This window comes from Oncorhynchus gorbuscha, linkage group LG20, assembly GCF_021184085.1.
Source record: "Oncorhynchus gorbuscha isolate QuinsamMale2020 ecotype Even-year linkage group LG20, OgorEven_v1.0, whole genome shotgun sequence".
Lineage (NCBI taxonomy): Eukaryota > Metazoa > Chordata > Actinopteri > Salmoniformes > Salmonidae > Oncorhynchus > Oncorhynchus gorbuscha.
This window is the reverse complement of record NC_060192.1, coordinates 33,527,986-33,541,334: the sequence shown is the minus strand read 5'-3', so window position 1 is coordinate 33,541,334 and position 13,349 is coordinate 33,527,986. Positions and strand designations below refer to the sequence as shown.

Sequence of the window (13,349 nt, the reverse complement as noted above, 5' to 3'; positions counted from 1 at the left end):
AGGAGGGGAAGAGGAGGGGGAGAGGAGAGAAGAGGATGGGAAGAGGAGGAGAAGAGGAGGGGAAGAGGAGGGGAAGAGGAGGGGAAGAGAGGGGAAAGAGGGAGGGGAGGAGAGGAGAGAAGAGGAGGGGAAGAGGGGGAAGAGGAGGGGAAGAGGAGGGGAAGAGGAGAGAAGAAGGGGAGGGGAAGAGGAGGGGAAGAGGAGAGAAAGGGGGAGAGGGAGAAGAGGAGGGAGGAGAGAAGAGGAGGGGAAGAGGAGAAGAGGAAGGAAGAGGAGAGAAGAGGAGGGAAGATGAGAGACGAGGAGAGGAGAAGAGGAGAGAAAAGGATGGGGAGAGAGGAAGAGGAGAGAAGAGGAGGGGAAGAGGGAGGGAGAGAGGAGGGAAGAAGAGAAGAGGAGGAAGAGGAGGGGAAGAGGGGGAAGAGGAGGGAAGAGGAGGGGAAGAGGAGAGAAGAGGAAGAGGAAGAGGAGGGAAGAGGAGGGGAAGAGGAGGGAAGAGGAAGGGAAGAGGAGGGAGAAGAGGAGGGAAGAAGAGGAGAAGAGAAGAGGGGAAGAGGAGGGAAGAGGAGGGGAAGAGGGAAGAGGAGGGAAGAGGAGAGAAGAGGAGAGAAGAGGGAAGGGAAAGGGAAGAAGAGAGAGAAGAGGGAAGAGGAGAGAAGGGGAGAGGAGGGAAGAGGGAGAAAGAGGAGGAGAAGAGGAGAGAAGAGGAGGGAGAAGAGGATGGGAAGAAGAGGAGAAGAGGAGGGAAGAGGAGGGAGAGAGGAGAGGAGAGAAGAGGAGGGGAAGAGGAGAGAAGAGGATGGGAAGAGGAGGAGAAGAGGAGGGGGAAGAGGAGAGGAAGAAGAGGGGAAGAGGAGAGGAGGAAGAGGAGGAAGAAGAAGAGAGAAGAGGAGAGGGAAGAGGAGAGGAGAAGAGGAGGAGAAGATGAGAGGAAGAGGAGGGAAGAAGAGGGAGAAGAGGAGGAGAAGAGAGAAGAGGAGGGGAGGGGAAGAGGAGAGAGAGAAGAGGGAGGAAGATGAGAGAAGAGGAGGGGAAGAGGAGAGAAGAGGAGGGAAGAGGGGGAGAAGAGGAGAGAAGAGAGGAGAAGATGAGAGAAGAGGGAGGGGAGAGAGAGAAGAGGAGTGGAAGAGGAGAGAAGAGGAGGGAGAGAGGAGAGAAGAGGAGAGAGGAAGAGAGGGAAGAAGAGAAGAGGAGAGAAGAGGAGAGAAGAGGAGAGAAGGGGGAGAAGAGGGAGAAGAGAAGAGGGAGAGAGAGGAGAGAAGAGGAGAGAAGAGAGGAGAGAAGAGGAGAGAAGAGGAGGGAAGAGGAGAGAAGAGGAGGAAGAAGAGGAGAGAAGAGGAGAGAAGAGAGGGAGAAGAGGATGGGAAGAGGAGAGAAGAGGAGGGGAAGAGGAGAGAAGAGGAGGAAGAGGAGAGAAGAGGATGGGAGAGAGGAGAGAAGAGGAGGGAAGAGGAGAGAGAAGAGGATGGGAAGAAGAGAGAGAAAGAGGAAGAGGAAGAAGAGAGAAGAGGAGAAGGGGAAGAGGAGGAGAGAAGAGGAGAGAAGAGGAGGGAAGAGGAGGGGAAGAGGAGAGAAGAGGAGGAAGAGGAGGAGAAGAGGAGAAGAGGATGGGAAAGAAGAGAGAGAGGAGGAAGAGGAGGAAGAGGAGGGAAGGAGGAAGAGAGAAGAGGAGGGGAGAGGAAGAGAGGAGGAGGGGAAGAGGAGGAGGGGAAGAGGAGGGAGAAGAGGAGGGGAAGAGGAGAGAGGAGGAGGGGAAGAGGAGAGAATAGGAGGGAAGTGGAGAGAAGAGGAGGGAAGAAGAGGAGATAAGGGGAGAGAGAGGAGGAGGAAGAGGAGAGAAGAGGATGGGAAGAGGAGAGAGAGGAGAGAAGAGGAGAGAAGAGGAGGGAAGAGGAGAGGAGGGGGAAGAGGAGAGAAGAGGATGGGAAGAGGAGAGAAGAGGATGGGAAGGAGAGAGAAGAGGAGAAGAAGGAGGAGGAGGAGGAGAGAGGGAGAAGAGGAGAGAGGAGGAGGAGGAGGAGAGAGGAGAGAGAGGAGGAGAAGAGGAGGGAAGAGGAGAGAGGAGAGAAGAGGGGAAGAGGAGAGAGAGAAGAGAAGAGGAGGGAAGAGGAGAGAAGAGGAGGGAAGAGGAGAAGAGGAGGGGAAAGAGGAGGAGAGAGAGAGGGGAAGAGGAGAGAAGAGGAGGGGAAGAGGGAGAAGAGGAGGGGAAGAGGGAGAAGGAGGAGAGAAGAAGAGGAGGGGAAGAGGAGAGAATAGGAGGGGAAGAGGGAGAGAGGAGAGAGGGAAGAGGAGAGAGAGGAGGAGGGGAAGAGGATGGGAGAGAATAGGAGGGGAAGAGGAGAGAAGAGGATGGGAAAGAGGAGGAGGACAGGAGAGGAGGGAAGGGAAGAGGAGAGAAGAGGAGGGGAAGAGGAGAGAAGAGGAGGGAAGAGGAGAGAAGGGAGGGGAAGAGAGAGGAGAGGAGAGAAGAGGAGGAGGGGAAGAGGAGAGAAGAGGAGGGGAAGGAGAGAAGAAGAGGAGGGGAAAGAGGGAAATAGAGGAGGTCACTTATTACATCAAATTAATTTCATATTATGCCTCCCCTCCCATTCCCCATGCTGGTAACATCACAAACTGGTCAAATACACTTTCTGCACTGAGTTCCCCAGAGACATCAGCCTGGAGCAGCCCAGACATCAGCCTGGAGCAGCCCAGACACCAGCCTGGAGCAGACCAGACACCAGCCTGGAGCAGACCAGATATCAGCCTGGAGCAGACCAGACATCAGCCTGGAGCAGACATCAGCCTGGAGCAGCCCAAACATCAGACAGCCCAGACATCAGCCTGGAGCAGACCAGACATCAGCCTGGAGCAGACCAGACATCAGCCTGGAGCAGCCCAGACATCAGCCTGGAGCAGCCCAGACATCAGCCTGGAGCAGACCAGACATCAGCCTGGAGCAGCCCAGACTCAGCCTGGAGCAGACCAGATATCAGCCTGGCAGCAGACCAGACATCAGCCTGGAGCAGACCAGATATCAGCCTGGAGCAGACCAGACATCAGCCTGGAGCAGACCAGACATCAGCCTGGAGCAGACCAGACATCAGCCTGGAGCAGACCAGACATCAGCCTGGAGCAGACCAGACATCAGCCTGGAGCAGACCAGACACCAGCCTGGAGCACACCAGACCAGACACAGCCACAGAGACAGTAAGACCAGACCAGACACACAGAGACAGTAACCCAGACACAGCCAGAGACCAGACCAGACACACAGAGACAGTAACCCAGACACACAGAGACAGTAACCCAGACACACAGAGATGTGTCTAATGGAGTTCGACAGATTGAATTCTCACAGGATCGGAGAAAGAGAAGGAAGAAGAAAGGGTAGGAGGATAGAGACATGAGAGGAAGAGAGAGAGAGAGAGATAGGAAGGATTGGGGTAGAGGGCAGAAGGAGAGGAAGATAATCTTTGGTTTAGCTTCCAATTTCACTTTTGGTTTCTTCTCTCTCTCCCTTCCCCTCTTCACTCCACTCCTGTTTATCTTCCATTATCTTCTCTCCCAGACCCTCCTTTTCCTTCCTTCGCTCATTTACTGGACTCCCTTCATCTCGCTCTCTACATTTACATTTCAACCATTTATCCTATCCAGAGTGACAAGACGAACTACAGTTAAATTCCTTGTTCAAGGGCACATCGGCAGATTTCTTACCTAGTTGGATCAGGGATTTGAACCAGCAACCTTTCGGTTACTGGCCCTACACTCTTAACTGCTAGGCTCTCTCTCTGTCTCTGTCTCTGTCTCTCTCTCAATTGTTTTCCTCAAACTTTGTCTGGCAGTGGCAGACTAGTAGTCTTTCTCTCCTTCCTTCCTTCATCATCTCTCACTCTCCTCACTTCCTCTTCTTTCTCTCTGAGAGTTACCTATCTAATAGAACACAGAGGGTTTTCTTTAATGGAAGCTTAACTAATGCAAATTTGGTGAGTGTGGTGTACCATAAGTCAGCTGGCTAGGGCCATTATTGTTTTCTGTTTTTACTAATGACCTTCCATTGACCTTGAATAAAGCCTGTTTGTCAGTTGGTCCTGAACAGAGCAGCACGTATTGCACTTAGATGTACACGGAGGGCGAATGTCAGCAACTTCGTAAACATTAACATGCATGTAAATCTCTCCTGGCTCAAAGTTGAGGAGAGATTGACTGTATCACCATTGGTCTTTGTGCGAGGTATTGATGTGTTGAAGGTACAGAACTGTCTGTTCAAACAGTTGACACACAGTTTGGACACTGATCTGTTCAACACAAGACATGTAATCAGAGGTCTCTTCACAGTCCCCAGGTCCAGAACAGAGGCTGAGAAACACACAGAGCCATGACTACATGGAACTCTCTGCCACCCCAGGTAACTCAAGAAAGCAATACATCCAGATTTTAAAAAACAGAAAGAACACCTTACAACACAACAGGGATTGTAAACAGACACAAACATTTTAATATATCTTGCATTGTAATTTGCACTGTGTTATTGTATCATGTAGGTAAGAGGCCTTGAACGAATCTTTAGCTTGTGTCATCCGGAACGGGTCATAGGGCAGGAGCCATCACCTGTTTCTGAAACGTGAGGCAGAGGCAGGAGATTATGTATATTATGTAGTGTTATGTATGTTATTTATATTATGTAGTATTATGTATATTATGTATGTTATTTATATTATGTAGTATTATGTATATTATGTATGTTATTTATATTATGTAGTATTATGTATATTATGTATGTTATTTATATTATGTAGTATTATGTATATTATGTATGTTATGTATATTATGTAGTATTATGTATATTATGTAGTATTATGTATATTATGTAGTGTTATGTATATTATGTAGTATTATGTATATTATGTAGTATTATGTATATTATGTAGTGTTATGTATATTATGTAGTATTATGTATATTATGTAGTATTATGTATATTATGTAGTGTTATGTATATTACGTATACTATGTTGTGTTATGTATAATGTGTAGGATTATGTATATTATGTAAATGTAAATGTAAATGTATGTTATTTATATTATGTAGTATTATGTATATTATGTATTTTATGTATTGTTATGTATATTACGTATATAATGTTGTGTTATGTAAATTATGTATATTATGTAGGATTATGTAGTATTATGTATATTATGTATATTATGTATGTTATTTATATTATGTAGTATTATGTATATTACATTATGTATTCTATTTGTTGTTTTGTTTCCTGTTTGGACCCCAGGAAGAGTAGCGGCTAATCAGGGATCCCAATAAAATACTAAATACTAAACTCTTTGTCTCTCTCTCTCTTCTCTCTCCATTTCTTTCTCTACCATTTCTCTCTTTTAGTATTACCTCTTTCTGTGTCTCTCTGTGTGTCTCTCTCTACCCTGCTCTCTGTCACCCCCCGACTCCCTCTCTCACCTCCCTCGTACTCGGGGCAGTTCCCTGTCTCGTTGAGGCTCTCCTCTTCGTTGATGATGATGTTCTCGATGTCCTTCATCGTCAGGTGGTCTCGGAATGCGTGAAACAGAACCTGCTTCAGCTCGTCCAGGGACATCTGCTGGATGTCAAACTGCAGGGGCAGGACACACACACAGATACACACCAAGGTCAAATCATATCATTTTTTCCCCTTCTCATTTTGTGTGTGTGTGTGTGTTTGTGTATATGTGTGTGTGTATTTGTGTGTGTGTGTTAGTGTGCGGGCGTGTGTGTGAAAGTGATTTATGACGCTCTGAGCGGAGCAAGTCTCATTCCAATCAAAAGTCAGTCTGAGGTCTCTGAGGTTTTCATTTCTAAATGTATAATTCATTTTACTCTTTGGAGTGTTCTACTCTGCATCTGCCCCTCCCACCCGCCCTCCCTCACACCCTACCTCCCTCCCTTCCTAATACGGGAGAGGGAAAAAAGGAGAGATAGAAAGAAAGACAGGGAGTAGGAGAGAGAGAAAAAGAAAGGGATGGAGTGAGTGAGAGAAAAAAAGAGAGAGAAAGAGAGAAAAAGGGAAAAACAAAGAGGGAGTAAGAGAGCGAGAAAGAGAGAGGAGAGAGGGAGAACTCTTTTGTTCCCCTGCCACTGAGGACAGAATGACCTGAGTAGCAGGTATACCTGTGGAGTGAATGAGAGGAGAGTAGTAGGTATACCCGTGGAGTGAATGAGAGGAGAGTAGCAGGTATATCTGTGGAGTGATGGAGAGAAGAGTAGCAGGTATATTTGTGGAGTGAATGAGAGGAGAGTAGCAGGTATACCCGTGGAGTGAATGAGAGGAGAGTAGCAGGTATATCTGTGGAGTGATGGAGAGAAGAGTAGCAGGTATATCTGTGGAGTGATGGAGAGGAGAGTAACAGGTATATCTGTGGAGTGAATGAGAGGAGAGTAACAGGTATATCTGTGGAGTGATGGAGAGAAGAGTAGCAGGTATATCTGTGGAGCGATGGAGAGGAGAGTAACAGGTATATCTGTGGAGTGATGGAGAGGAGAGTAACAGGTATATCTGTGGAGTGATGGAGAGAAGAGTAGCAGGTATATCTGTGGAGCGATGGAGAGGAGAGTAACAGGTATATCTGTGGAGCGATGGAGAGGAGAGTAACAGGTATATCTGTGGAGCGATGGAGAGGAGAGTAACAGGTATATCTGTGGAGTGATGGAGAGGAGAGTAACAGGTATATCTGTGGAGTGATGGAGAGGAGTAGCAGGTATACCTGTGGAGCGATGGAGAGGAGAGTAACAGGTATATCTGTGGAGTGAATGAGAGGAGAGTAACAGGTATATCTGTGGAGTGATGGAGAGAAGAGTTGCAGGTATATCTGTGGAGCGATGGAGAGGAGAGTAACAGGTATATCTGCGGAGTGAAGGATGGGCCAGAATATACCTGAGAGGATGGGCTCCCACTCCAAGGGACCACACACACACACACACACACACACACACACACACACACACACACACACACACACACACACACACACACACACACACACACACACACACACACACACACACACACACACACACACACCAAATGTTGATCTGCCGTTCGTCTGCCGTTTGTTGCTGTACGTTTTAGGGACCACAAGCTGGTGGACGTCTGACTGACGTCATTTTCACGTTATTCTACCTGTAGAATTGTTTTGCAGTCGGTTTAAAAGTTACGGCTGGCACTCTGTTCAGAGGTGCTAAGAACTCTCGGCCCGCAAGCACTACCAGTGTGTCCGTGCCCTAAGATCTCCTCTCTCCTTCTAGGGCCCATTCCCCAATCCCTAAATCCTCCAAGCCTTATGCCTTATAAAATTAGATGTGATTGGTATAAAGTGATATGGTGAAAATTCGACCTAGTCTATCAGAGAACAAGATGGAACTATTACATTATCGCTTATTACATTATCGCTTACACCTATCCAATCCTCTCAGATCTCCACAACTGCATATTATAGTTTGAGGGTTGATTTGGGCCCAGGTGTCTCACTACCCAGGTGTCTCTCTACCCAGGTGTCTCTCTACCCAGGTGTCTCTCTACCCAGGTGTCTCACTACCCAGGTGTCTCACTACCCAGGTGTCTCTCTACCCAGGTGTCTCTCTACCCAGGTGTCTCTCTACCTAGGTGTCTCTCTACCTAGGTGTCTCTCTACCCAGGTGTCTCTCTACCCAGGTGTCTCTCTACCCAGGTGTCTCTCTACCCAGGTGTCTCTCTACCTAGGTGTTTTTTATTTGTTACTGTTGCCCTGAGGTTTGCTCTTTTGAAGGGTTTAAATCCAGGTCAGTTGCCAGTTTTAAATCAATATACAAATTAGAAGAGAATGATTCATTGATTGATCGATTAATTAAGGGAATGTGTGTATCTATTGTATTCTAGTCTGTCCTATTCTGCCAGCCGGATCAAAGGAAACTGTTTCCTGTCTGTCTCTCTGCTGTTATCACTCTATCCTGTCTGTCTCTCAGCTGTTATCACTCTATCCTGTCTGTCTCTCAGCTGTTATCACTCTATCCTGTCTGTCTCTCTGCTGTTATCCAATATCCTGTCTGTATCTAATCACACCACACACAGGCTGTGTTCCAAATTGCACCCTATTCACTCAATGGGCAAAAGTATTGTATTTTATATTGAAAAGGGTTCTATTTGGTACGCAGACACAATCAATGGGATATCTCCTCCACTTGAATTATCGACGTCCGGCCAGTGGCATTATAGCAGAATGGAGACATTACAGAGTGTCCTGCCAGTGGTATTATAGCAGAATGGAGACATTACCGAGTGTACTGCCAGTGGTATTATAGCAGAATGAAGACATTACGGAGTGTCATGCCAGTGGTATTATAGCAGAATGGAGACGACATTACGGAGTGTCCTGCCAGTGGTATTATAGCAGAATGGAGACATTACGGAGTGTCCTGCCAGTGGTATTATAGCAGAATGGAGACATTACGGAGTGTCCTGCCAGTGGTATTATAGCAGAATGGAGACGACATTACGGAGTGTCCTGCCAGTGGTATTATAGCAGAATGGAGACATTACAGAGTGTCCTGCCAGTGGTATTATAGCAGAATGGAGACATCACCGAGTGTCCTGCCAGTGGTATTATAGCAGAATAGAGACGACATTACAGATTGTCCTGCCAGTCTTATTATAGCAGAATGGAGACATTACCAAGTGTCCTGCCAGTGGTATTATAGCAGAATGGAGACATTACGGAGTGTCCTGCCAGTCTTATTATAGCAGAATGGAGACATTACAGAGTGTCCTGCCAGTGTTATTATAGCAGAATGGAGACATTACGGAGTGTCCTGCCAGTGGTATTATAGCAGAATGGAGACATTACCGAGTGTCCTGCCAGTGGTATTATAGCAGAATGGAGACGACATTATGGAGTGTCCTGCCAGTGGTATTATAGCAGAATGGAGACATTACCGAGTGTCCTGCCAGTGCTATTATAGCAGAATGGAGACATTACGGAGTGTCCTGCCAGTGGTATTATAGCAGAATGGAGATGACATTACAGAGTGTCCTGCCAGTCTTATTATAGCAGAACGGAGACATTACCGAGTGTCCTGCCAGTGGTATTATAGCAGAATGGAGACATTACGAAGTGTCCTGCCAGTGGTATTATAGCAGAATGGAGACATTACGGAGTGTCCTGCCAGTGGTATTATAGCAGAATGGAGATGACATTACAGAGTGTCCTGCCAGTCTTATTATAGCAGAACGGAGACATTACCGAGTGTCCTGCCAGTGGTATTATAGCAGAATGGAGACATTACGAAGTGTCCTGCCAGTGGTATTATAGCAGAATGGAGACATTACGGAGTGTCCTGCCAGTGGTATTATAGCAGAATGGAGACATTACGGAGTGTCCTGCCAGTGGTATTATAGCAGAATGGAGACATTACCGAGTGTCCTGCCAGTGTTATTATAGCAGAATGGAGACATTACGGAGTGTCCTGCCAGTGGTATTATAGCAGAATGGAGACATTACAGAGTGTCCTGGAATAACAGACAGTTGAATCTCATCAAACATAGACATTTAGGATTCTAAAAGTTTGTCTTATTTGGTCTGATTTACAGTTGTAGCGTGGTGGTGTGTGTTTCTGTATGTATGTGTGTGTGTGTGTGTGTGTGTGTGTGTGTGTGTGTGTGTGTGTGTGTGTGTGTGTGTGTGTGTGTGTGTGTGTGTGTGTGTGTGTGTGTGTGTGTGTGTGTGTGTGTGTGTGTGTGTGTCTGTATGTGTGTGTGTGTGTGAGTGTGTGTGTCTGTGTGTGTGTGTGAGTGTTTGTGTCTGTCTCTGTGTGTGTCACATCCTGACCTTAGTTCCTTTTTTATGTCTCTAATTTAATTTGGTCAGGGCGTGAGTTGGGGTGGGCATTCTATGTTTGTTCTGTGTGTTTATAGTTCTATGTGTTTGGCCTGGTATGGTTCCCAATCAGAGGCAGCTGTCAATCGTTGTCTCTGATTGGGAACCATACTTAGGCAGCCTGTTTTCCCACTATGGGTTGTGGGTAGTTGTTTTCTGTGTCTGTGTTTTCACCATACAGAACTGTTTCCATTTTCGTTGTTTCACGTTTGTTCTTTTGTGTTCAGTTGTAATAAATTTAACATGGACACGTACCATGCTGCATATTGGTATGCTACATACTGACCCTCCCTATTCCTGTTCCTCAGATGAAGAAGATCTTTACAGTGTGTGTGTGTGTGTGTGTGTGTGTGTTGAGGAGGACAAAGAAAGAAAAAGGTCTATTGATTCCAATCTCAGCGCACGTGTCACCTTTCTAAGTGATTTACACCTCAATTATCTACACACACACACACACACACACACACACACACACACACACACACACACACACACACACACACACACACACACACACACACACACACACACACACACACACACACACACACACACACACACACACACACACACACACACACACACACACACACACACACACAGCTAGAATAATACAGGAATAGAAACATCCCAAGGAGGGGATAGAATGATTCCACCCCCTCACACCCACAGGGTCGATGAGGACAAGTCATAGTGCTAGAAGATGCTGTATATATTAGAAGACTCTCATAGCCTGCATCTGCATTGCTTTGCTCTGAGGGGTTTTAGGCTGCGTTTCTGTAAAGCACTTTGAGACTGTTGATGTAAAAAAGGCTTTATAAAATACATGTGATTGATTGATAAGACATCCTTATTTGACGGTTTAAATGAGATATGAAGATAAGGTCAATAAATCAATCATCTCCAATCAATAAGTGACGTCGGGGGTCAAGGGTCATGCAGGGTCAGTCTGAAAAAAAAACACTCAGCATACAGACTCACACTACACAGTCTATAAGTAACTGTTGAATACAGTAATACAACACTTCACTTCATTCCAACTACAATATAACATAAAGCTTCCTGTAGTAAACAGTCAGACTGCTGTCATCACCACTATAGATGGCAAGCAAATCAAACAATACTTGGATCTAGCCATCTATAGGATGTAGCCATCTGTATTGAACAAAAAAATATGAAATACATTCATTAGGTCCTAATCTATGGATTTCACATGACTGTGAATACAGATATACATCTGTTGGTCACAGATACCTTTAAAAAAAAAGTTAGGGGGGTGGATCAGAAAACCAGTCAGTATCTGGTGTGACAACCATTTGCCTCATGCAGCGCGACACATCTCCTTTACATAGAGTTGATCAGGCTGTTGATTGTGGCCTGTGGAATGTTGTCCCACTCCTCTTCAATGGCTGTGTGAAGTTATTGGATATGGGTGGGAACTCGAACACACTGTCGTACACGTCGATCCAGAGCATCCCAAACATGCTCAATGGGTGATATTTCTGGTGAGTATGCAGGCCATGGTAGAACTGGGACATTTTCAGGTTCCAGGAATTGTGTACAGATCCTTGCGACATGGGGTTGTGCATTGTGAATCATGCTGAAACATGAGATGATGGCGGCGGATGAATGGCACAACAATGGGTCTCAGGATTTTGTCACGGTATCTCTGTGCATTCAAATTGCCATAGATTAAATGCAATTGTGTACTTTGTCTGTAGCTTATGCCTGCCCATACCATAACCCCACCACCATCATGGGGCACTCTGTTTACAACGTTGACATCAGCAAACCGCTCACCCACACGACGTCATTCACTTGTGAGGCCAGTTGGACGTACTGCCCATTTCTCTACAATGATGCTGGAGGAGGCTTATGGTAGAGAAATTAACATTAAATGATCTGGAAACAGCTCTGGTAGACATTCCTGCAGTCAACATGCCAATTGCACGCTCCTTCAAAACTTGAGACATCTGTGGCATTTTAGAGTGGCCTTTCATTGTCCCCAGCACAAGGTGCACCTGTGTAAGTATCATGCTGTTTAATCAGCTTCTTGAAATGCCACACCTGTCAGGTGGATGGGATTATCTTGGCAAAGGAGAAATGCTCTCTAACAGGGATGTAAACAAATTTGTGCACAAAATTTGAGAGAAATCAGCTGTTTGACCGTTTGGAACATTTCTGGGATATTTTCTTTCAGCTCATGAAACATGGGACCAACCCTTTACATGTTGGGTTTATACAACATTTTAATATACAGACGGTGAAGGTCAGTTGAGGGCAGAGAGATGATGGTATTGTCTGTCTGTCTGTCCGTCCGTCCGTCCGTCCGTCCGCCCGTCCGTCCGTCCGTCCGTCCGTCTGTCAGTCTGTCGGTCAGTCTTATTTCAAAGGCAAGACAAGCCTGTGTTAACACACGCACGCACACACACAGAGATTGGAAGAGAGGACGTGCTGAGACCTGTCAGAGCCTGTTGTCTTCAGTCAACCCTGCTGTGTGATGTAGCATATGTGTGTGTGTGTGTCTGTGTGTGTGTGTGTGTGTGTGTGTGTGTGTGTGTGTGTGTGTGTGTGTGTGTGTGTGTGTGTGTGTGTGCGCATGTGTGTTTGTTTGTGTGTGTGCGCATGTGTGTGTGTGCTTGTGTACGTGTGTTTGTGTGAGCATGTGTGTGTGTGTTAACAGCAATAAGTGACAGACTGAGGGTGTCCAGACACATCAATCACAGCCAGATAGATGTTCGACTCGCTGTCCTTCTCGACTACTTCAAACCTCTCACAACTGATAACTCACGGCTGCGTTCAGTGTCCACCAGGCTTTCTTTTATCTCTTCCTGACTTCTCCAAGCGGTACATGTTTGTTTCCGGATCGACAAGCCCAGGGCCCATATTCACATCTTAGAGTAGGAGTGCTGATCTAGGATCAGTTTAGCATTTTAAATCACAATGAAAACGATTGGACCAACTCTGAGACTCTCTGTGAATACAGGCAACTGTCTGTTGTCTCTGGACATGATTTTTATCAGTTGTCAGATTCTCATCTTTGTTCTATCATGGGGGGGGGAGGGGTTAATTATGCAAATATCAACAGTGTTGCTGCTATGGGCAGTGGTCCACACCCACACACACCCACACACACCCACACACACACACACACACACACACACACACACACACACACACACACACACACACACACACACACACACACACACACACACACACACACACACACACACACACACACACACACACACACACACACACACACACACTGATCCCAGAGCTATTAATTTGCGGTGTGGTGGTGTGTTTTGCTGGCGAGGAGGGAGTGTTCCATTTTCCAATCTAATTTGCAGACTCTCAGCAGAAACCTGGCAACCTCACAAAACAGATCTGGCAACTCCAGGCAGGGATTACACAGCAGATATCAGGACTCTGGGGTTCCATTCAGTCTCTCCAGGCAGGGATTACTCAG

At 46.4% G+C, this 13,349-nt stretch overlaps 1 protein-coding gene across 1 annotated transcript in view; it reads right to left on the bottom strand.

Annotated features, from left to right (window-relative positions):
• caln2 (calneuron 2) overlaps positions 1–13,349 on the bottom strand; it is a 55,552-nt gene that overhangs the window by 510 nt on the left and 41,693 nt on the right. The window contains exon 4 of the mRNA XM_046317996.1: positions 5,451–5,601. Coding sequence (XP_046173952.1) covers positions 5,451–5,601 — 151 coding nt within the window. The remainder of the gene's footprint in view (positions 1–5,450; positions 5,602–13,349) is intronic.